The sequence below is a fragment of the Terrapene carolina genome, unplaced genomic scaffold (genome assembly GCF_002925995.2).
Source record: "Terrapene carolina triunguis isolate 2854851 unplaced genomic scaffold, T_m_triunguis-2.0 Scaffold51, whole genome shotgun sequence".
NCBI classification, from domain to species: domain Eukaryota; kingdom Metazoa; phylum Chordata; order Testudines; family Emydidae; genus Terrapene; species Terrapene triunguis.
The window spans coordinates 2366860-2391165 of NW_020664402.1; the positions used below are offsets into that span (position 1 = coordinate 2366860).

General features: G+C 49.8%; 1 protein-coding gene across 1 annotated transcript; it reads right to left on the reverse strand.

The window, feature by feature from the left end:
* Positions 1 to 610: 610 nt before the first annotated feature.
* On the reverse strand, positions 611 to 22728 carry LOC113407674 (condensin complex subunit 2-like). Its single transcript, XM_026657023.2, has 18 exons — positions 22644 to 22728; positions 22023 to 22263; positions 21683 to 21776; positions 17163 to 17255; positions 13139 to 13277; positions 11303 to 11424; positions 10725 to 10914; positions 10047 to 10138; positions 8966 to 9171; positions 7230 to 7378; positions 6527 to 6633; positions 5598 to 5720; positions 5135 to 5242; positions 4122 to 4286; positions 3333 to 3449; positions 2718 to 2806; positions 1879 to 1954; positions 611 to 922 (listed from the first exon to the last, which is right to left on the reverse strand). Exons 2-18 carry the CDS (start codon positions 22256 to 22258, stop codon positions 863 to 865), a joined length of 2166 nt encoding a protein of 721 aa, XP_026512808.1. The 5' UTR covers positions 22259 to 22263; positions 22644 to 22728; the 3' UTR covers positions 611 to 862.
* Positions 22729 to 24306: the final 1578 nt, after the last annotated feature.

Genomic DNA, 24306 nt, shown 5'->3' on the forward strand with positions numbered 1-24306 from the left:
TCTGCAGCACACCTGTATGGTGGCTTCACTTGTTGTTTACTCCAGTTAGGAGAATGGACAGAGGCAGCTGATGCTAAGTCTGCCAATGCAACCTCTTCAGGCACCCAGATGTCTGTTTCCAGAGGTTCAGGAGGGAATTCAGTCCGATGCTGCACCTTTCGCATTGTTTTACTCTCCTCTGCTTCACTGCCTCCCAGCACCGTGAATTCTGAAACTATGAGGGAGATGCAGTAGGGTTTGTTCTACCCCTGGGAAACCCACTCTCCCCCCAACAAAGCAGAGCCCCCACAATCTGAACCAATATTGCAGTTTATTATTTTTTTTTTAAAAAAAAGCTCTGTACAAAATAGGTAAAATCATTTCAGAGAGATCCTAATAATGTGTAAAGTGATGAGAATATAGTTAAGGGGGTAAAAACCCACTAATTACAACCGATCCTATGTACAGAAAGTGAGAGCTGTGTTAAAACAGACAGGTGGGGATATGCTGGAGAGTTCTTTGCTCTAGCAGTGGCTATGGCAAGAAGCAGCATGAATCTGTGGGTCATTGTTACCCTCTAAAAAGGCAAGGGAGACAGTTTGATGGTTCAAAGAAGGCTCCAATTCCCATGGAAGCACAAGAGTAGCAATCCCCATCTGCCTGAGTCACCCTAAGAGCCCAGGTTTGGAGAAGCAGGTGTCCATGATTCACACACGGTGTTCTGAGAAATCCCATTGTTGTCACTGGCAGGGGAGAGAAAGCTACTAGTGATGGGAGACCCAGTCATGCCACTCGCTGAAACGAATGGCTAGTCTCATGGTGGGACGAAGAGCTCCTGTCCTATCAGAGCAGCCAGAGCGCCCTGCTCCGCCCATGTGGCACGTCAATCTTCTTGCTTCACGAGGACGTCAGACAGGTCCTCTACCCCCTCCAGCGTCAGATTCTGAAAAGGAGAGGAAACCAATTAGTTCTACAAGCCAGACTCTTCCCAGTGGAGACCACCATAGCCAGCCCACAGGAAAGCTGTTACCAACAGGTCACAACGGCACAGTCAAACTAGTCATGAGCCTAGTCTGCCCTGACTTCCAGCTTTGTACCTAGAACCGTCCCTAGGGTGGAACCATCTTAGAGTCACTGCCGAAGAGCCAACTTGCTTATTTCTTATCAGTGCATGGGAAACTGAATTAAAAACCCACAGCACAGAAGTGATGTTCAAAGCAAAGTGCAGGGTCTGAGCTAAGCCGCCAGAAGACAGGGTGAAAGGCCAAATTCAAGCCATAAATCAAGACCAATTGTTCGTTTCTGGATTAATAACCACCTCAAAGAAGATGCAGGAGTAAGCAGAGAGCCTCCAACAAGGACTTGAAGACGGGATTGATCAGCAAAGAAAGCTACAGCTTGGAAGTCAGAAAACATAGGCATGAAAAGACAATTGCAAAATTCAAGCTGAATTAGACCTTGCAAAGGAAATTAAAGCAATAAAAAGGTCTTTGGTCATAAATAAAAAACCCAAGAAGAAAGGTGGGGTTGCTATGAAGCATCAGAGGAATAAAGTTCTGGAACAGCCTTCCAAGGGGAGCAGTGGGGGCAAAAAAACGAACTGGCTTCAAGACTGAGCTTAATAAGTTTATGGTGGGGATAACTTGATGGGGCTGCCTACAATGGCAGGTAGCCAATGTGTGACTCCTAGCAGCAAATATCCCCAGCAGCCAGTGATGGGACACTAGATGGGGAGGGCTCTGAGCTACTGCAGAGAATTCTTTCCCAGGTGTCTGGCTGTTGGCCTTACCCACATGGAACTTTTGGGCCCAGCACCCCACCTCTTTCACTGACTGCTCCCTGCAGGCCCAGTGGGATTCATCGGAGTTGCCCAGCATTACACACAGACACCATACTCACCTTTTCATTTGCCAAGTGCAAGAGGCAGGCAAACGCCAGGGGCACAGAGAGGTTCTGCGCCATCGCGGAAGGCAGTCTGCAAAACAGCCAAAGGGAGGGAGGTGGTTACATAGAAAGCAGGAGCCTACACATTAGACACCAGTGATGGGGCATACTGGGGAGCCAGTGGGGGCTGGTTAAGTGCGTGACAGATCCTTCACCACTCTCCAGCTTTCCTGTTTCTCACTAAGGAGACCAAAACCTCTCCCCCCGAGGGCCTCACCTCAGGCCTGCAGCTTCTTCACACCCAGCTCCGCAAACCCAGCCAGGAAGGACTCTGGGCCGAGGGGTGAGCAGACTCTGATCGACATTCAGCAACCCGAGCTGGAGATCAAGCTATCCCCAGATGGGAGAGCTTGCAGATGGGAGAGCTTCACACTGCGGCCAAGACATTCAGGGGATGCTACACCGCCATGAAGCACCCGCAGCTGGCCCATGGCTCAGCCTCAGGGGCTATAAAATGGCAGTGTAGACCTTTGGGCTCAGCCCAAGCTCTGAGACCTGGGCAGAGGGAGGCTCCCAGAACCCAGCTTCCAGCCGGAGTCCGTCAGCTGACCCGGGGCAGCTGCAGGTGTTGCATTGCAGTGTACATATACCCTCTTCGGAGGCCACTCCCTGTTCAGACTGACACCCCCTCGGTGTAAAAGCCAAGCGCGACATTATCCCACCAGGGGGCAGATGGGGAGTTAGTAGGGAACACCCAGGATTCATCCAGAGACTTGCAGCAGCACGTCTGATTCAGCGGCTTGCAGCCCCGGCACAGCAGGCCCTCTCTAGGAAGGGTCTCTATCCCCACGTACCTGTGAAGCAGATCTTTTGTGATGCCACTGAAGACCTTCTTGCCTGCTAGTGTTACAGAGTCAGTCTCCTTCTCTGCGACTTCATTTTGCTTCAGCAAGGGGAGGAAAGGCAGATAGTCAGAAACAGGCAGGTCAGGGTGCTCACCCCAGGATTCCAGGTCTTTGCTTTCCCAGATATGAGCAAGCCAAAGATGCACCATGGAGGAGTCTCACACAGCTCCTTCTGAAAGGTGCCATCTTCTCTCCAGGGACAGTCTGGCCCCTTGAGGAGCCACGTGCATGGATCTGAAGCCCTCCCCAGGCCACATCAGCATGAGAGAAAGGGACTGGAGCTGAGAGCCTGGGCTTGGAGCTCCTACACTGAACACGACGTTCCTGCCAGTGCGGGCAGGGTCGCCCTGAACGAGCGGCTTTACCCAACATTCAGGATCCCCCAGGGCTTGGTAAGGTGCCTGCTAGTAGCACCACAGAGATGCCTTGGCTGGGAATGCAGTGGAATCAGCCAGCCACGTCACTACAGTGCAGAGGGAGGCCTGAGAAGGGGCTGTCAAGCTGGTAGGCACGTGGGTGGGTGGCCAGCCAGGGACGGCTGCTTTGGGATCTCCTTGCACTCACCTCTGCCCCCACCTGGTCCTTCTGCACATCAGTCAGGAGGTCCCACATGGTCCGTTTTAGCCTCTTCATGTCCATCTTTTTGGCTGTCTTTGCATAATGAATTTCTATCTTATTCACCTGAAGGTAGACATGCAGGGTGAGAAGGGCGGTGAGAAAGCAGGGTGAGGGATAGCTCAGTGGTTTGAGCATTGGCCTGCTAAACCCAGGATTGAGTGTTCAATCCTTGAGGGGGCCATTTAGGGATCTAGGGCAAAAAATCTGTCAGGAGTAGTACTTGGTCCTGCTAGTGAAGGCAGGGGACTAGACTCGATGACCTTTCAAGGTCCCTTCCAGCTCTATGAGATAGATAGGTAGATCTCCATATTAAAAAGCAGCAGCGTCTTCAGACAAGCAGAAGTCTGTCAAGCTGACCAGAGAGCTGAGTCCAGCAGGATCCCCTCTCTGGGTGGTTTGGAGGGCATTATGCTACCGGATGGAGCACGGCAACCAGTTAGTCCCTGCGCCTCAGCATGCAGGCCCGTTCCGAACACAGCCCCCAGGCCTAGGCAGCGCAGCCTGAAGGAAGTCTGCTCCATCCCACAGAGAGCTTTCCTTCCATGGGCCTCCTGCAGCTGGAGCCTCAGACTAGCTCCCCCACTTCCCTGCACTGGCCAGCAGCTTGCTACGGGAGCACACAGGGGGCTTCACTGCTCTCCAGGGCCCCAGCCCACCCCGCAAGCTCAGAACTAACCCCGATGGTGCTCAGCCACATACCAGCTGGGGACGCACAGGCAGCAGGCCAGTTCTTACCTTCTGTGGCTCAGCAACAAGGTTGGACTCGCCATATGTTGTGATGTCAACCCCAAGGGCCCTGCTGAGCTCACCAAACTGATCTGTCCCCCTCACGGTCAGTTCAAAGGGCCCACCCTGGCCCATGAAGCCAACGGGGTCGGGGTCGTCGTCACTATCAGCAGCCTGAGCAGATATTGGGGGGAAAAGAGAGATGCCTCATGCAGATGCCGTAGTCTGTGTCCTCCCTGCAAATCCCAACAGGAACATGCAGGTTTCCCCATCCCCCACCACAGCTCAAATATCTATATCTATATCCACACACACACCGATGAACCATCTGTACCCTATCACCAAAGCAGTACATGTTTTCCAGAGCTGGGAAATGCAAAGGGATGCCCGAGCTCACCCAAGCTCACCCACCACAGGGGGCCGTGACTGAATCGGCATAGGGTCTGCGAGGGCACTGAAGCAAGTCCACTGCATTTTTGAAGAGCCAAGGCAGAGAACTTGGAACAGGATCCTGAAACAGCTGGGAAGCCACTGGAGGCCTTGGAGGATGTGACAATTGTGCCATGAGCTGAGGGTCTGCACACATGGGAGAGGCCACGGGAGGGGCGGTGGCGGCCCGGCCCGGCCCGGGGTTTCAGCAGATGGAGAGAGGCACATTTGCAAACATAGGAGTTAGCGCGATTCCAAGGTTAGCGAGTGTGGAGGGATGAGGAGGCTCCTGCTGCCCAGAGAAAGGTTACAACCGTGTCACCGGCAAGAGTCGGCTGCCGTTTCACTAGTGAAATCCGGTAAGCATGGGGCTTTGTTAGCGCCTGGTTCAGCTCCCTCACAAACGAGCAGATGCCAAAGCCTGTCCAGGCAGTTCCACTCGTGGCACTGCAGGGACCACATTTGGATCGGTGAGAGCAGGCAGGCCTGTGTGGTGCTGGAGGCCGCTCTCCCAGGTGGATCTTTCCAGCTGGAAAGACATGGTATTTTCCACCAGACAGTACACAGCCAAGTGACACCCCCGCCCCACCTACCTTCAGTGCAGGACAGAAGTTGGAGGTGTCATTGGGGTTGTTGTAATCATACTCTCCAATCTCATCCTCTTGGTCAGACAAGCTGCTCTGCAGAGCCTTCCTCCACAGCTGCCGAGACAAGGCCAAGGGGGAGAAAAGGACACAGAGATCCTGAGCACTGCCCAGACTAGCATCCAGACAGCCATATTCCCTTTCTCCTAGGCCCGTGGCACTCCTCTTCCTCCCCAGGTCCATCCCAGCCCTCCTCCATTTATCCCTCTGCCCTCCCCTCCTCCTCGTGCACAGGGTGGGGAGCCCAGCACGCCTGGTATCAACAAGGCGGCAGGTTTAACCAGATGAGCCGAGCACCTCCTTAGCGGACTGTCTCCTGCCGGAGGAGTGTTCGGTGCACCATGGGAGTCCCGCAGCCTACGGCACAGCGGGCAGGGCGGAAGAACCCAGTGGGGTCGGGAAGGGACTGTACCTTGATAGCTGGTTTGAGGGAGAGCCGAATGATATTGTCAGGGTCATAGTGGAAGTCTTCAGGGAGCGTGGTGCTCTTCTTGTTCTGGTTGTCAAGAGTTGATTTGGCCAGAGTTGTCGCTGCCTGTTCAAAGTCAACACCATATTACACCAGAGTCCCTGCCTCTCCTAGCCCAAGCATGTCCAGCCTATACACCAGGGAGCCATTGCAAAGAACTCCCTTGCTTGCCAGGGCATAGCAGCTCAGAGTTCCACACAGCACTGGAGCAAGCACACAGAGAGTTTGGAAGTGGGTCCTTGAAGCTTCATGTTCCAGAGAAGAGAGTGGGGGATATTCAAGAGGACGCTCAATGCACCAGCAGCAGCAGAGAGCAAATGGGAAGACAACCAGCCTGGGGCTGGCACTACGGTGCCTCGACAGGCTCGAGCTGTGGGTCTCATCTGACAAGTAACTATGGGAAAAGGCACCTTTTCACTCAACAGACCTGCCCCCCGTTATTCAGTCAGACCTGTTCACTTTAGTGACTACAATATGCTTCTAATCCATATTATTCTTGGGAGTCTCAAAAAGCGAACAGCTCTGGGATAGCAAGCTGGAATCTATGCTGGCGCCCCCACTGTACAGATCTGTTAGCAATGTGCCACTGGCAGCGCTGCATATTGCCCTCGCTGACCCCTGGGCAGCTCCCTGCCTGCAGCGGCATAAGCCAGGAAGAATCCAGCATGACTTCCAGGATACAGGGCTAGCAGAGAAAGTCTCTACTGTCATTTGATCTGGAGTGAGGAACACCCCCAGGGCTGACTTTAGAGTCCAGTTCACAGCAGAACCCCATTTTAAAAATTTGCTAATGGCTTGTACTAAAGAGACTCCCCATGTCACAGAGGAGGGAGCAGAAAACAGCCAGGCGCCCGTGGCAACCCAGTACATACCCTAGTCTTACGGAAACGCGTTGTGAAGTCAATATCCTCATCAAAGTCGAGTTCGAAGACTTTCTTTGTGTTCCTCTTCCGGCCCCCCTTCTCAGCGCCCGTGTCCACTGCAGAAAGGGAGGCTATGGTCAATGCTCAGCACTTTGGGGGAGGAGAATCAAGTGCTGCTACCTTTACTTCTCAGACAGTGTTCCTAGCCTTCTGAGGACCTTTCCAAGCAGATCACCCACACCCAGATATTCTGGAGCTAAAGGAAAGGAAGATGGTATATGCTCCGCTTTGTCAGTGGAGCTTTTCTGTGAACTAACAGAGGCACTGGAGTTTTCATTCTAGATTTAGTATTTTAAAAGGGCTGTTTGTCTTTCTAAAGAAGCACAAGCAGAAAATGCAGTTGAGCTTTGTTGTGTTGGAGGGAGGTTGCAGGCTAAACTGGGATAGATATTTAAACTGGTATCCCCTATGGCTGCACGAGGACAGGACCTAGGTAGTATGCTATTACCCCTCACCCCATACCAAGCTAGTCTTCCCCCTAGACAGAGAGCGCTCCTCCTAAACTGGCTGGAAGAGTGACTGGAGAGCAGTGCACAGTGGTCTCTACCCTGATAGATGGCTTTCTAGCCATTGACTAGTGACTGTCTCTAGACACACCAGAAGTTTATGATAATTGGATCCACTTTCTGAACTGCATCCTACAAATACATACGTTTATGGTGAGGCTTAAAGCGCCAGTGCTCTGGGCCGGCCCACATCAACATCGTGCGGGGGCTGAAGTAGGAATACTCTCCAGGTTTCACAGAGAGATGGAGGCACATGGTCCCGATGTCTCCTTCCGCAAGGGGAATCACGTCCTTACTGAAAGAGCACCCCCCCAAATCGGTTATAATCCATGCAAAAAACCACCACCACACACTACAGTAGCCCAGGGGCTAGCCAGTATGTGCATTCATCACTGTCAGATGGCATCAGTCCTGTTCAGATATGAGTCATTTCCCCCTCCGGTGGCTAGTACAGTATAAAAGCCTTAACACAGACAACCCTTGAGATTGAGCAGGTGGGGAGCAGTGGCTTCTAATACCTACACCTCTTACTCACTGTCTTGCTGTTGGTTGTAGAGGCACACCCACAAATAATACAAGTTAGCTGAGTTGCCAACAGGGGTTCTGGGATTTGGGGAGCAGATGGCGATTTGCCATGTTGCTCCCTAAGGAGGTACAGGATTAGCAGCTGAATAAGGATGATTTCCCTAGCTTCATTCCCTTTCATCTCATTCCATCCCATCCCAATAGATGCCCACCACAGATAGTGGAAAGGGGGTTTTACTTTCCTCCTTCTGAAGTCCGCAGGGGGTAAGGGCAGATGTTTTGGCTCTAGCCAAGGGAACGGTCTGGGCATGTTGCAGTCCCTGCCGCACGTTTGGGGCTGTCAACTCCCAGCTACAAAAACATCTCCGGACATGGCGGTCAGGTGGTTGATGCAGGGTAAGGATGCCCCTCCCTTCAGAGGTGCTTTGCACAAGATCAGGGACTGGTGGCCAACAGACTGAAGCGGCTTGAATTGAAGTAACAAATACTCTGGTGTGACGTACAGCCAAATTCTAACCTTCATTAACAAAGCTCAACCACCTGAATACCTTCAGCATTGATGGTTCTGGTGATTCACAGCAGGGAGGGTTGGGGTGGGGGACTGGCAGAAATTTAAAACCATTTTAATTGCATTTGACATTTAAACAGTGTTGGGAGACCCTTTAGAGAGCTGTGCCGCTTACTTTTAACCTGGAGAACATACTGGATGGATGCTGGCCTGGTTGGATCATTAACTGGGATCCTAGTTTTCCATGATGATAAAAAAAATCTCCAATAAAAAAAATGAAACAAAAACTATACAAAGCCGTGTCTTTCCGCAATTAAAATGAAACACTGAACTTTCGTTTCCCTAGCTACATTATATAGAGGTATCAGTTGAACACAATATTTTAGAACCCCGTTTATCCAAACCTCTGTTATCCAGCTCTCTGTATTAACCAAACCACCAGCCGCCTGAACCCCACCACTGTCGGTTCAGTTAATACCGAGAGCCGGTCAATGAAGGCGCGGATAAACGGGGTTCTACTGTGTTTTTATTTTAAAGATTCTCTGTAAAAGCACAAATTCCGTGTTTTTCTGTGGCGAACGGATTTCTAGGCTCCCTGGTCACCAAGTCCCATTTCTGTCTCTCGGTGGGGGAAAGAAAAGATTAGAGCTAGAGTCCTATAACGAGAAGTTAGGCCATTAGTCTACTTGGTTCACAGATACCACCTGCACAGTAAGCAAGCTCTGCTTGTAAACTTCATTGCCTCAGGAAACCTACCATCAAAACACTGCTGTCCAAGATGGCAATCCTGAGCTGGAGGCTGTGGCTAGGTGGCAAACCCCACCTGCAGACCAAAGCAATACCACGTACCTCATGCTCTCACGCACCATCCTGCAGGCCTCCAGCTTGTCTGAAAAGTCCCCAACATCCTCTGCTACCGTCCTATCTGGCATGTCTGCATCAAAGTCATCCTCCTCTAGGGCATCAGCACAGTCTGCAGGGTCACAATCCACCTCTGCGTTGATATCAAAGACTTGGTCGCTTTTCTTAAATTTATCCAGCAGAGCGGACACTGACTGCAGAACAGAAAGAGCAGGTTACTCACTCACAGAAAGGATTCAATACCAAACCCTGGGCCTCCAAGGCAAAATAGGACACCTATCACAGGGCTTAACACATTTACTCCAGAATATAAACCCTACTCTGGCCCTAGTACTCAGAGAGACTGGACTAATTAAAAATCTGAAGGGGATTGGTTATCCAGAGAACGGTCGCTTCAGAGAATCCCACACCCAGGTAACCTGCTCATCCTTGGAGCCTTAGTCCTGTAGATTAAATGCTATAGGATGTCAGCCTCAGGGAATAGAGAGGGGAAAAAAATTGTTAAGAAACTGAAGAACTAAACTCAGGTGATGCCTCCTGAATGGAGCATATCCTCAGGCACACGCAGACCATTTGAGCCCAGAGTACATCACCCCCCGCCCAATCTAGAAGGACAAGAATTGATCCCGTCTTGTACTCAGTATGTGTTTTCTCAGTACCTCAAGATGCAAGAGGAATCAACCTCTCTGCTCCACACCAATGGGTGCTGATTACAATAATCCTAGGGAATCCTTTGGCAAAGGCCAGGGCCTTAATAAGATGTCTGAATGGCGTGTATTTCTCCAGAGACATCCCTTCAAATAGTTTCAAACCCTCTTTTCTGTTTAAAAGTAGGTCAGATGCTTGAGTTAGTCCCAGAATTCTAGTTGCTAAGATGCACCGCAGGGAAATACTACATACCACTTCCCTGTCCGGCTCCGGCAGAATAGCACCGACCCCACAGAGCAACTCTCCCTTTCCTTTCCAGCCTGCAGAGAGATCTTTGACAGAGGAAGCTGAGCACACTGGGAACAACTCCCATATCATGCTCTGCACTGACCTAATATGAGCAGCTTGCTAACAGACCTACCTCATTATGGGAGTCACTGTCCCAGTGAGAAAGCTGGAAGCCACTCAACGTAGGGCAGATGGGGCGCTGTTCGATGCACTGCAGCAGGATAGCTAGAGACCGCGAAACCAGTAAGGAGATATTATGAACAGGGTTAATGATCAGTAATTAACCTAAACAACCAACATCAAATAACCTGGATTTATACTACTGCTGTGGTGACCGTACCTCAAATATGGATAAGCATTTCAGAACACATGCATGGGAGTTGAAGGTTGGAGAAGAAAGCTATTGCCCCACCGCTGAGTGATTAACCCAGGAAATAAATGCCTGAAGCCACACTACATTTACTTTCACCCTACACTGGCTCTGATTTTACGGTTTAAGCCTAAAAAGCAGCAGGAATCAAGAAACCTACCCTAAAATCCACACCATGCATCAAATATAAGAACATCTCCCCCTAAGCAATACATGCATGACAGCACCAAAGGGTTAACCGGGCGGGGGGGCGAATTAGATAACCGAAGCAAGAATGAAGTCAGCTGAGACCAAAATGTTAACAGATGATCCAACCAGCGAAGGGAACATAGTGCCTGTTGCACTGCGAGATAACGAGCATAAGAACTTTATTAGGGGGTTACGTGGGATGAAACGGGAGCCTGGAGGAGTCCAGAGTTCACAGTTATTACTTCCACCTACACTTCAGGTCTTCCACCTTCACAGGAGCAGAGCTCGGGGACTCCAATGTCTCAGAAGATGGGAGTGGCGTGACCTTGGAATCCAATAGGAGCTCACAGCGATAGCTGTGGGTGTGCAGGGTGCTGAGAAAGATGCCAACCGTGCTGCACTCATCGAAGGAGGCTGCTGTCTTCTGGAACATGGGATCGACCTGCACATGGACACAAAGCGAGAAGAATCAAGGAACAGAGGCGGAGGGAAAACAGATGATGGATGGACACAAGACCCCATCACAGAGAAGCTCTAAATAGAGACATGAGCTTCACACTCACACTCGGGTTAACTAGTGCAGAGTTGTCTTGCTGTCGAATTTGAAGCACACCAGTACGGGAGGGACAGGGTGGAGACAGATGAGAGACTTGCTATGACAGCAGAGTGCAGAGATAGGCAAGAGGAAAGCATATGATTGCTACAGCCTGACACAAGATTGCCATGTTGAGAAGAGGAGTTACATGGGGGTGAGGAAGAAGAAGTGTCTATCTGGTGCAGGGTTAAGTAGAACAATTGCTACACGAAGACTCCAGGGCAGTATTCCCCACCTCACTTCTGCAATCTGCCTCAGAGATGTTTATGTTATTCAGGTTCTGTTCGATTGTTTTGTACGAGTGCTTCTTCTTTGTCTGGAGCTTCTTGGCAGCTTCAGTACCGGCAGCAGCTCCATCTATAAAAGGGAGAATTACTGTAGAGGCTGTCTCTAGAGCAATGTAGCTACCAATGGTGGGAGTTTGACTCTTCTTGAAAAGTGGTGGGTCAAGAGTACATCAAACATAGACCCGACCCACTCATGCCTTTCTAAATCTCTGCCTCCTCTTCTATTCCCTCAAGCCTTGGACTAAGAGGGGTTGTGTGTGTTTGGGTTTTACCAGGAGTTACCACAAAAATCAGTGAGCAGGTTCAAGAGTTTTGAAAAATCTCCTCAGAATTACTACAAAAATAATTCTAGGTTTATTTAAAAATCTGATAGCAAAAGGCAGTACTCAAACCCACTGGGCAGACGCCGCAGAGACGCAGACAAGAAAATTTCCTTTGATGCACAGAATCCAGCTCCATCCTCCATAAAATCTCTTCCCATTTAGATTAGTTTGTGAGAATTAACACACTTCTTCTTGCACGCGCTGGTGAGAATATCATCTCTGATTTCACATGGTGCAACCCCACATCAGCTGACAGTGTAGGAACTAAGTGACATGAGTCCCTGGGCTCAGCTGAAGCTGCTTCAGTGTAACAGACAGCGTTTTGTCTGTACAACTTGTAGCTCCTGATCTCCTTGCTCACCCAGACCAACACAAGGAGAAGACAAGTTCTGGACTTCACTAGCCATTATTGACTAGGGAACACAGGCCTAGACAAGTCAGAAACCAAAGTCCCTTCAACTGATCAAATTAACCCCAAAATAGCCATATAGTACCTACTCATAGCAAAGCCTTCACTACACTAAACGAAAGCAGGGAGCACAAACCAGACTGGATCAGCACTAGACATTTGGGGAAATCCTTTAAATGATTTCTTATTCAACTGCATTTAGATGCCCAAACTAACAGGGAACCAGAAACCCATGTCATTCGGCCCATCCCTTACTGCCCGTGTAATGGGAAGCTGAAAAAGACATTGCACAAACATGCTAGAGCAATCTGGATTCATCCAGCTTGCTTAGAAAGACAGGTCTACCATAAATAGATCAGACCATTAGTCCACATGGCTCAATAGGCTACTTCCATCTGTGGCCAATACCTGCACACAAAACTGTCCCATAATGCACCTGACCAGTGATATGATGCTGACAATCACAGAGGGCGTGGGAAATCCGGGGCAGTGAATGTATCCTAAGGATTAGATTCCATTATTTTTATTTTAGCTTTTATGACTACAAAAATTACTGGGCATAAAATTATCCATATTGGGTATGTCTAGATTCCCAGCAAAGGGAAGTTATATAAAATAATTAAAGGCTGTGTTTCCTTTTGTTGACTAATCTGTCTCTCAACAGGACATTCTGCTTTTGTAGCACAAGAAAGGATGAAGACAAGGGGGTGCTTCCTCTTATGATTTTGAATCTCTCAGTCAGACCACTCTGCCAGAATAAGTAACCCAAGTACTCACACTCAGCTCAGAGCAGGGAGAAAGGTCTAGCAGGCTGAGCACAGGACTTGGGAGGCAGGAGATTTGGGTTCTAATCCCATCTGTGTCACTGATTTACTGTGTGAATTTTTACAGTCACTTCCCTCCATCTTCCCATCCCTAAAAAGGGCCTGGAAATCTACAGATACTGTGTAAGCATAAGATTGTTATATGGGGGTCCTGCACCAGTATTTGGAGTTATGACTGTTCCAACTCCCTTGATTAGTACATCAAAATAAAAGCAGCAAGCAGCACACCTGCACCCTGGCTGTCCATATCCTTTGTAGGTGCTGAGTCTTTTCCCAACCCTCCAAGAACCTTGTATACATCTGCATGGACAGCATCCACTCTCACCGCATAGATCTTTGTGCTGGCATCCAGGGTGCCGGCTGCTATCTGTGAAACAGACCGAACAGAACACAGAACACACAATCAGAAAGGATCTAATCTCATTGGAATAAATTGCTTTCAGAGAAAGCAAACACAAAATGTGAGCTGCAGAACTGAAATTTCGGTGAGAACATCTATTTTTATATTCCCGATGTGGCTGGAGACCAGCAAAAAGCTAAAGTAGAATGTGCCAAGCTGAAACGTACAAGAGTGGCCATGTGGCCGGACAAAGTCCATGTTCCATTCCATCAGCACAACCGGAGATGGATTCCTTTTGGAAAATGGAGACATTACGAGCATGAATCACCGCAATGCATTTCTGTTCAGCCACACTGGGCTCTTCCATCCTTTTTCCTTCCACAAAACACAGCTCTTCAGTAATGTCGCTGTGGATACTACGGAATTTCTCACCCACCCTATGCGCTACTGCTGTGACCCATTCTATGGATCAAATGTCACAGTCCTCTCTTTCAGCATGAGCTTCATACATGGAGGTCAAACTTAGTTACAGTCAGGCCACCATTACCCTATGACTCAGCCACGCCAGAACTCTGCACTTGGTGCTGTTCTCCCACCTCCCAGATCTCACCTGTCTTGCACACCTCATTTTAGCTAAAAGTTACAGAAGTCAAATGATGGCTCTTATTCCCCCCCGTTTCAAAACAGAAAGTTATAGCTCCATCTCCTGCCAGTGCCAGCGGGTCCAGCTCAGCTTTGCTTTGAGGATTCTCAGTGACGACGTATCTTTGTAGTGTCTATCTGCAACTGAGTCCAACTTTATTGTATGTTGTTGCCGAAAGTTTCATTAATTAACTGCTTCTCCTTGTCCCTCTCCCACCCGTTACAATTTCACCCCCTGCTACCAGAGACAGCGTCACTTGTACTTCTGCTGTACTGAATTCTACCCAGATTTTTTACCCTGTAGTGCCCTTCAGCAAATACCCTAAGCCCAGCTCCCTAAGCCCACCTGATGCTTCGAAAAAATTGGGGAGGTGTGGGGGGTTGATGCTTCCCAGGGCGCGTAGGACAGTGAGACACCTCTACCGCCCGCCCTTAGCACAAGGAACTAGGGCTTTGGAGCGGAGCCCGGAGCTGGAGCGCGGAGCAGCTCCGGAGCAGTGGAGCTGCAGTTTTTTGCCTGGAGCTGGAGCGGAGCCGGAGCACAGCTCCAAAGCCCTGCAAGGAACCCTTGCCAGTACCTGCTATGGGTCAGTTCCTCAACACCACCAGCCTCTGGCAACATAAGACCAGCCATACTGGGTCAGACCAAAGGTCCATCTAGCCCAGTATCCTGTTTTCTGACAGTGGCCAAGGCCAGGTGCTTCAGAGGGAATGAACAGAACAGGGCAAGTATCAAACAGAGGCATCTCCTGTCGCCCAGTCCCAGCTTCTGGCACTCCAAGAGCATGGAGTTGTGTCTCCTACCATCTTGGCAAATAGTCATTGATGGACCTATCCTCTATGAACTTATCTAGTTCGTTTTTGAACCCTGTTATCCTCTTGGCCTTCACAGCATCTCCTGACAACATGTTTCACAGGTTGATTGTGAGTTGTGTGAAGAAATACTTCCTTTTGTTTGTTTTAAACCTGCTGCCTATTAATTTCATCTGGCAACCCCTGGTTCTCGTCTTATGTAACAGTTAGTCAATTTTTCCATACCACTCATGATTTTATAGACCTTTATCATATCCCCCTTAGTCATGTCTTTTCCAATCTCAGCAGTCCCAGTCTTTTTAAACTCTCCTTATACAGAAGCTGTTCCATACCCCTAATCATTTTTGTTGCCCTTCTCTGTACCTTTCCCTAATTCCAATACATCTTTTTTGAGATGGGGCAACCAGAACTGCAGGGAGTACCCTGGATTTATACAGTGGCATGAGGATATTTACTATTTTATTATCTATCCCTTTCCTAGCGGTACCTAACATTGTTAGCTTTTTTGACCACCACTACCGATCAAGCTGACATATTCAGAGAACTGTCCAGAATGACTTGAGGCTTTCTTGAGTGGTAAGAGCTAATTTAAAACCCATCATTTTGTATGTATAGTTGGGATTATATTTTCCAATGTGCATTACTTTGCACTTATCAACATGGAATTTCATCTGCCATTTTGTTGCCCAGTCACCCACTTTTGTAAGATCCCTTTGTAACTCTCTGCAGTCCGACAGGTAAATAAAAGTGTCTCCTGCCTGATTATGACCACTAGTGTGACACATGGTTTGAGTCAACATCTTACATGACACCCCATGGCGAACGAGTAAGTAGAGACCAGATTGAGGGGATCCCTGTAACCCTTGGTAAGTTGCTCCGCAATTTGGTACAGGGCAGGTTTCTGACTCCTTGGCTGAAGTGGAATTGTAATCTCTCCTGTGCAGGCTCTTCCTTCCCCAAGTCTAGCAGAGTCCTCAGAAAAGGAGCAGTGCAGAGAAAACCACCAGAGAGGCCTTTACTGAAGCCTTCTTTATAATCTGTGTTTTGCTTCCAGAACACTCGTGCAGACTCCCATCAACATGGCTTGTGGAGTCTGACATCTGCCCTGGCAGGCAAGTATCTTACTGTTACCAGCAAGCAGCAATGCCCACTGGAAAGCACAACGCCCACATCCAGATCTTGACTCTGTTCTGCCAGTGACTTGCCATGTGTCCCTAGACAAATCACTCCCCCCGTTCCTCATGCTCGCCCTGCACAGTGGGGTTAAGCTCATCTGCCCACCCCTACAAAGTACCTGGAGATCAGAGGAAGAAAAGCACTCAAGATACAAAGTACTATTCTCAGGGTCACCAGACCCCCTGCTATTTAAATCATGACTGAGAATCCTCTACCCACACCTTGCCCAAGTGAATATTCTGCTGGGCTCCCTCTAAAGAAAACAGTTCCTCCTTTTGACTCCACCCATCATATCCCTGGTTCCCTCCCTGCTGTCCATCTACTCCAGTCTAATTCACTCCGCCTTCAAGTCTCAGATCAAGCTCCTTTCAGTATGGCCTTGCTCTATCGCTGGCCTCTAATGTCAAAATAAGGACTTCAGGAAACCTTGCAAGCCTTTCCTTGATAAATGAACCCTGGTTTCTGTGGGCTTAATTCTGCTTGATTATAACAGTGCAGAAATCTCATTGATTTCACTGGTGTAACAGAAGAGAATTTGGCCCTATCGAATTCTATTAGGAGTTACTGTCCAGTCATTTCCATCAGCTGTCCTAACCAGGAACAGCAGAGGGGTTCCCATCCAGTCTTCCCTCTAATTTTTTACATCCATGTGCAGAATGAATTTTGTTACGTGCACCAATATGGAGGTGATGTGTGGCAGGAGTGGGGCCAAGGGGTTTGGAGTCTGAGAGGGGGCTCAGGGCTGGGGCAGAGGGTTAGAGTCCAGGGGGTGGGGCCGGGGATGAGGGGTTTGGGGTGCGGGAGGGGGCTCAGGGCTAGGATTGGGGTGTGAGAGGGTGAGGGCTCTGGCTGGGGGTGCGAGCTCTGGGATGGGGCCAGGGATGAGAGATTTGGGGTGTGGGAGGGGGCTCAGGGCTGGGGCAGAGGATTGAGGTGCGGGGGGGGGGACGAGGGCTCTGGCTATAGGTGTGGGCTCTGGGGTGGGGCCGGGGAGGAGGGGTTTGGGGTGCAGGCTGCCCCAGGGCTGTGGCGGGGAGAGAGGACTTCCCCCAGCCCTCTCTTGACGCAGCAGCTCTGGGCGGGGTGAGAGGCGCCTCTCCCAACCTGCACCGCCCTTGATAGCCTGCTGCGTGGCCACGCAGCTTACAGGGAACTTAGTTCCCATCTACCTGCATTATGCCCATTTAAAGTTCAGGCAGGAATTAACAAGAGGCCTCTCTGCTCCAGGAGGGAGCAAGAGACAGAGCACTGCACCAAGCTGGCAGCAGCCATCCCCCTCACCTTGAAGTTGGTCAGTTCGGAGTCCTTCTGTTTGAGTATCTCTGCCATGTAATCTATGAGGTGCAGGCCAAACGCATTCTTCGTGGTGATTCTCTGAAACACAGCACATAAGCAGCTTCTATTATTGGAAAATCATGTCCTTCAATCCACAGTGACATGAGCAACTCTTGGTGGGGAATCTCATCAACAGGGGGTCTTTGGAAATCGTTCTAGGCCCGACACTGTTCACCATTGTCATCAATGATCAAAAAATAAATATAAAATCACAGCTAATAAAAATCGGTGGATGGCACAAAGGTTGGCAGAGGTAAATAAGGAGGACGACAGGGCAGTCACACCGTGATCTGTATCCCTTGGGAGGCTGGGCCTATTCAAACAAACTGTGTCTTAATGCAGAACCTTTCCAGCAGCCAGTTATTCTCCATTTTCTAGTTGTGCATTTGATTTTTCCTTCCTACGTGCAGTACTTTGCTCGTCTTTATTGAATTTCATCTTGTTGTTTTCAGTCCAACTCAGCAAGGTCATTTTGAATTCTAACCCTGACCTCCATCCTGCAAGTATGGCCGACATTTTTTGTTCCTAGATATATGACCTTCCATTTGGCCACACTGAAGTGTTTGTTTGCTTTTACCCAGCTTAGCCAGCAATCCAGATCACTCTGCAGTGAGCTGTCCTGTTCATTATTTGCCAGTCCCCCAATCTTTGAATTATCTGCAAACTATCAGTAATGATTTTATTTCTTTCAGGACACTAATAAAACATGTTAAATAGTGTATGGCCAAGAACCGATCCCAGCAGATCCTCACTAGAAACACCCTCACTCGATGATGATTCCCCATTTACAATTACATTGAGACCTATTAGTTAACCAGTTTTTAAACCATTTAATATGTGCCAAGTTGATTCTCTATCATTCTAGATTTTTAATCAAAGTGTCATGCGGTAATCAAGTCAAATGCCTTACAGAAGGCTATTACAGCAACACTACCCCCTTTATCAGCTAAACTTGTCCTCTTCTCAAAAGCCGGATCTTGTCAAACTAACTTCATTTTCCATAAACCTCTTGATTGGCTTTAGTTACGTTACACTTCAACATAACTAATTCTTTATTAATCTAGTCCACATTAGACTCCAAAGTGTATCCTAGAAAGAAGTGACTGAAAAGGATTTAGGAGTCTATTGGACAAGCAACTAAACACAAAGTCCCAGTGCAACAAGCCTGTGGCCGAAAGGGCTAATGAGATGTTTGGATTTATAACCAGAGGAGGAGTAGAAGTAGAGATGATTTTTACCTCTGTGTACCACACTGGTGGAGCAGATACTGGAATACTGCATCCAGTTCTGGTGTCCACATTTTAAAAAAGATGTTGAATAACTGGAGAGGGTGCAGAAGAGAACCACAAAACAGCCAGAGACAAAGCCTCACAGGTAGAGACAAAGAGCTGTCTGTTTAGCTGATGAGAAACGAGATTGAGAAGTGAATTGATCACACTGTGTAAATAGTCTTACAGGGAAAAAAAATACTGGGTGTGATACTGCACCCCTTATTCATCATAGGGATATGATATGATTATGGCATAATTATGATGCATTTTATACAGGATGGGTCATGTAAGGGGTCACTGGAAAAGTTATGATTTGCTGAATATGATTATCCTATTTGTATGCATGTATCATTTTTGTATCTGAAGGTATGAATATTGACTATGCATCTGTATTTCAAATGTGCTGTCTCTGGGTGACACGCACAGTTAGCCTTTCAGGTACAACAATGAAGAAGCTAGACAGTGCTGATGGCCCATCAGCAAAGACAATGGGCTAATGAAGAGTTTAGCCAGCCCGTAAGTAATGGCTGTTATGACTCAGCAAAGGCATATGACCAGACCACATGATACTGAACTCCATTTTGGGTACCTGTATTTTTCCATAAACTGGGCTGGAAACTGTTTTTGGAAAAAAGGATTCCCACCATATGTTAAAGCTATATAAGGTGGGGTGTGACATCATCTAATAGTCTCACTCCCCACACAAGAAAACTCCTGAAAACACTTGTGGAAGAAAGACTAAACTGGGGGACGTGCTTGTCCCACGCTAAAGGGATTTCTAGCCTGTGCATGGAAACCTGGTGGACTGCTTGTATCATCAGCCAGGGTGAGAAATTGCTAATTCATATCCAATCTATCTAGTACGTTACACTTAGTTTGTGGTTTTGTTTATTTATAAGTGATAGCAAACAGATCAAAGCAGATTACCTAGTAATCTATCTTTTGTAGTTAATAAACTTGTTTTTTGCTTTATCTAAATCAGTGTGCTTTTGAGTGAAGTGTCTGGGGAAAAATCTCAGCTTTGTGTACAAAGGCTGTTGCATATTCCTCTCTACGTCGAGGGAGAGGGGAACTGGGTAATAAATTCATACTGGTCAGAGTTTTGATCAGAGCAGGACAGTACAGCTCTGGGGTCTTAGGCTGGGGATTATTTTGGCTGTAGCCTCTCTATGTTGGTTCATGCAGTGGCTGGCCAGAGCCTGCATGTAACTGCAGCTGGGTGTTAACCTGCCTGTGTGAATGCTGGTGGGAGTGTAGGACTGAGAACAGTCTGCAGCTTGTCACAGAAGCACAGTTTGAGAGGGAACCCAAGCTGGTGAGTCAGAGGGCTCAGTGCTACCCCAGTTCCAGGTGGCACCCTGGGGGGAACCTGTCACATTGGGTACTAATGGGCTCTTTAGTCTAACGGAGAAAGGCAGAACAAGGACCAACGGCTGGAAGCTGAAACCAACCAAATTCAAATTAGAAACACGGGACACATTTTTAGCACTAAGGGTGATGATTACCAAGGGAAGTGGTGGATTCTCCATCTCGGAGTCTTTACATCGAGACTGGATGCCTTTCTGGAATACACGCTGGAGACGATGATAGAGCTGTGTGGGTGGGGTTGTGTTTTTTGTACCTCATATGTACTTCCGTTTACCTGTTTGATATGATCCTGCCTGATAGCACAGAATCAAATCAAAGGAGGCTGTTAGAGATGAAGCAAAGAGGAAACAAAATAATGAGAGATAAGGCTCCTTAAGGGAACAGTGAGGGGAGCTATTAACTGGGGATTGCCTGGTAATATTTACTCTTCCCAGACCTGAACCTAGGAAGATGGGGAATTGAATACTGGCTAGGGAAGATGGGAGGGATTGAGCAGGTTATCAGCAGCAAGTGGAGATGCTCCTCTGACGGACACAGAAACTGCAGCAAGCGTGCTGTCTCTCTCAACCCAGAGATGGAGGTAATGAATGTCACACATGCTTTAGCCAAGTTATTTTCCTCAATATAGGGGGAACTTGGTGAAACATAACAGCCTGTGATAATCTAGATCTTAAGATGGTTACAGAAAACTTTGTTTGATAGCATTCTGTCTGGTGAGAAATCACTTATCAGTAGTTGTGGTTGTGAAATCCTCATTTCTTTATTCTTTTATCTTTATGGTCCCCACATCTCTATTGTTTGTCAGTATGGTCTCTGTCTGGTTCTTCAAATGTTTCTGTCTGTTACATAATTAATTTTCTTAGGTGTAAATTAACTAAGGTGGTGAGGTATGATTGGTTAGAGAATTTTGTTACAATATGTTAGGATTGGTTAGTAAAATTTTAGTAAAAATGATTGGTTATGGTATACCTAAGCAGGACTCAAGTTTCACTATATAAACTGGGGTCCAAAAGGAAGTTCTTTGGGAACCAACTCCAGGACACAGCTCCAAAGAGCTGCCAGACTTCAACACTCTGCCAATGACACTGTGCAGAAACTGGAGTCCCCCAGATGACCTGATCCTGACTGGCCAGCAAGAAAAGTTCGCCTGTCTTATTGGGAGTGGTGAGCATTGTACATGTAGCCTGTGCATTCCATTTTGGCGACTGTTAATAAATAGAAGCAGGATATTACTGTGTAAGGCTCTTTCACTGGTAAAAGACCCCATAAACCTGCAAAAGATTAAGCCTTGCATCCAGAGGGAATGGGTGTTTGCCCGGAGCCTACGGAGTAGAGTTAGAGTGCCTAAATTAAGAGGGTTATGTCTGAGCCCTAGGAACAGGGTAAAGTTGGGTGCCCTAGAGCGTGCAAGTGACAGTGAATTTTGTGCAGGTAACACAGAGGCTTTCCACTAGTTTATTTGTATTGTTATAGCACCTAGGAGCCCTAGCCATGGGTCAGGGCTCCGTTGTGCTAGAAGATACACAAAAAGACAGTCCCGGCTTTGAAGCTTACAACTTTGGGCTTACAACTGAAGGCTGCATTCTTCACTTCCAGGCTTAAACTTGGGAGTTATTGAGTCTGTTGCTAAACATCCCAGAAACGACAGCCTTGAGCATATGCCTAAGAGTCCCAAACTTCACCACCTCCAGCAGGCTACACTATGTCCTTTTTTGGGTTGTGTTTGGGTGTGTAAAGTTGTTTGCATGTGTAAAGTTGCCCCACTTGAAGAACTGGCTTTCTTCAAAGTTGGCTTATTGCGCTACAGGCAGAACTACTTTCACTTACATTCTCTGTTGACAGCTTGATGCAGGTGGAGTAGTGATCTGAAATCTGGGTGTTTGTCAGTTTCGGGATCACGGGTAGGGAGGTTTCTGCCGGCCTGAAGAAACAAGCAAGAACGTCTGCTTTAGAGAGCACGGCCTGTCAAGAGCTCCCGCCTGGGTAGCAATGCACGAGAAAGCAGCTGTAACTTAGAAACACCTCCTCACTCCAAGTCCCTGGCCTTTCGCACAACTCCACCCGTATACTTACTCACCCCCACCGAGTCTGGTACTAACACAGCCCAGGGCATTTCCTGCAGGCAATAATCAAACCTGGATAGAGCTGCTTCATAAGTCACTCTGACCTGCTGGAAGGGGACTGCACAGAGAGGGGCGAGTCGGTGCTGCTGAGCTGCAGATCGATGACCCTGGAGCGTCGGCGCTGCTTCCGTTCCTGTTCGTCGTCGTTCCCTGGGAAGCTGGCTAGTACCGGGGTGTTCGAGGTGCTGACATGCTGCCGCTTGGTGCTGGGGGACACGAACACCCCGTCGGAGGAGGCGCTCTGGCTGCGACCAGTGGGCTGGGGCGCTGACGTGCTCATCTTCACTGCAGGGGAGAGCAGAGAAATACAGAGAAGGCAGGTGATGAGCTAAAGAGACATTAACCTCAGCCCCCCCGGCCAGCGCCCCACTAACCGCCCTGGGACAGCTCCTCCCCCCCAGCTCCTGGGAGCCTCCCTCAGCCCCCCAGCGCCCCACTAACCACCCCGGGACAGCTCCTCCCCCCTCCTGGGAGCCCCCCTCAGCACCCCACCTCCCTCAGCCCCCCGGCCAGCCCCCCACTAACCACCCCGGGACAGCTCCCCCCTCAGCTCCCCACCTCCCTCAGCCCCCCGGCCAGCGCCCCACTAACCGCCCTGGGACAGCTCCTGGGAGCCCCCCTCAGCGCCCCACCTCCCTCAGCCCCCCGGCCAGCCCCCCACTAACCGCCCCGGGACGGCCCCAGCTCCCGGGAGTTCCCCTGCGCCAAGCCAGCGGGAGTGACTCGGGCGGGACGGGGGCGCGGCCCGTCACCCCCCGGCAGGCCCCGGCTGCTCCGAACCGCGCTCGCTGGGGGCGGGGCCTCCCCCCGTTCGCTGCCGCGCGCGCCCGGCCCGTCACTCACCGGCCCGGCCGATTTCCTCCGCTTCCCGGTTTGAATCGGCCCGCGCGGACACTGCGCAGGCGCGGGTCGGGTGACGTCGCAGCGACGGGGGAGGCGGCGCGGGGCTGGGGGCCCCTCCCGCGTGCCTGAGCGGCCCCGGGCCTGGCCGCTGCGTCCGGCAACCGGCAGCGCGCGGGAGGCGGGGCTGCGGGCCGGGAGCGAGGGACAGGCAGAGCTCTGGGAGTGGGAGGTTTATACAGCATCTGCCCGCGCCCGGCTCGCCCCGGCCAGCGTCACCGGTCGGGTCCCCGTCCCCAGTCCGCAGGGCAGCCTCTGCCATCCGCCCGCCCCGCCCCGCCCCGCGCAGCGCCGCGCGGGACTGGCAGCAGGGTGATAAACTGCTTTCCTCGTGGGTTGTGTTTTCTAACCAGACAACCAACCTCATCCTCCGTCACTGAGGGACAATCTCCGCGCCTGGGTCTATTTTGCTTTCCACAGCCACATCTCTGTACGGCTTTTCATCAGCGATGTACCCGAGTCCTCGGAGTCTAATTATCTAAACTGTACTGTGAAATCGCCCCACCTACGTTTGGGTTGTTGCTGACTGTGTACTCTATGGAGCATATGACTCTAAAAACAAACTATGTATTTGTGGATAATCTAAGCACTATGCCGAGACGCTCTTTTCCCAACCTATGTATTAGGTAATTTTTTTAACATTAGCTTTAATAAAATTTTACATTAGTCCCAGGAGGAACATAGCCCCAGTTTGGGACTGTTTAGGGTTGGCAAATAGCCAGTTATTCTAGCTGGCTTCTCGTACCTCCCTCGCCGTGTTATAGTTTCCTGTACTCAGTGGGAGGTAAGGAAGGGTGGGGTTTTCCAAGGAGGTGTTGGGAGATGGACAGTGAACTCCCTTGGGCTCCTCTGAAAAGCCGGCCTGAATGCAGGCGGTGGGAGTGAGAGGAGAGCAAATGGCCCATGACTGGGAGAGAAGCTGGGTGGGCTGGATAGGTGCCCGCTCCGTGGAGCACCCAGGGGTAAAAATTAGCAGGTGCTTAGCACCCACCTGCTATAGAGCTGCAGCTCCACCCAGGGCTCAGTAGTTCCTAGGCAGCCCTGCCCCCACTGATCAGTTTGTAGATGGCTGAGTTAATTGCCTATGAGCTGTTCAACTTTTGTAGCCCCTGGGCTTGCTGCAGTAGAGGCTGACCCAGCCCTGCGTCAGCCGTCGGGGGGGGGGCCTGCTCCAGCAGCCTCAGGGGGTTGCTCCAGCCAGGGTTAGGGGTGGGAGCACAGGGCTCCCTCTCAGGGGCAGGGGGTATAGTAGGCAAGGGGAGGCTGTGTCCCTACCCCCTGGCCAGCGTGCCTCCTGCAGGGGCTCAGGGCTGGTGGGGCAGCTGGTGCTGGGGTGGCTGGGGATGCTGCCCAGCACCGGACACCTGAGCACCGGGATTGGGGGTGCGGTGACTGCGCTGCCAGGCCTCCTAAGCGCCAGGGCTGGGG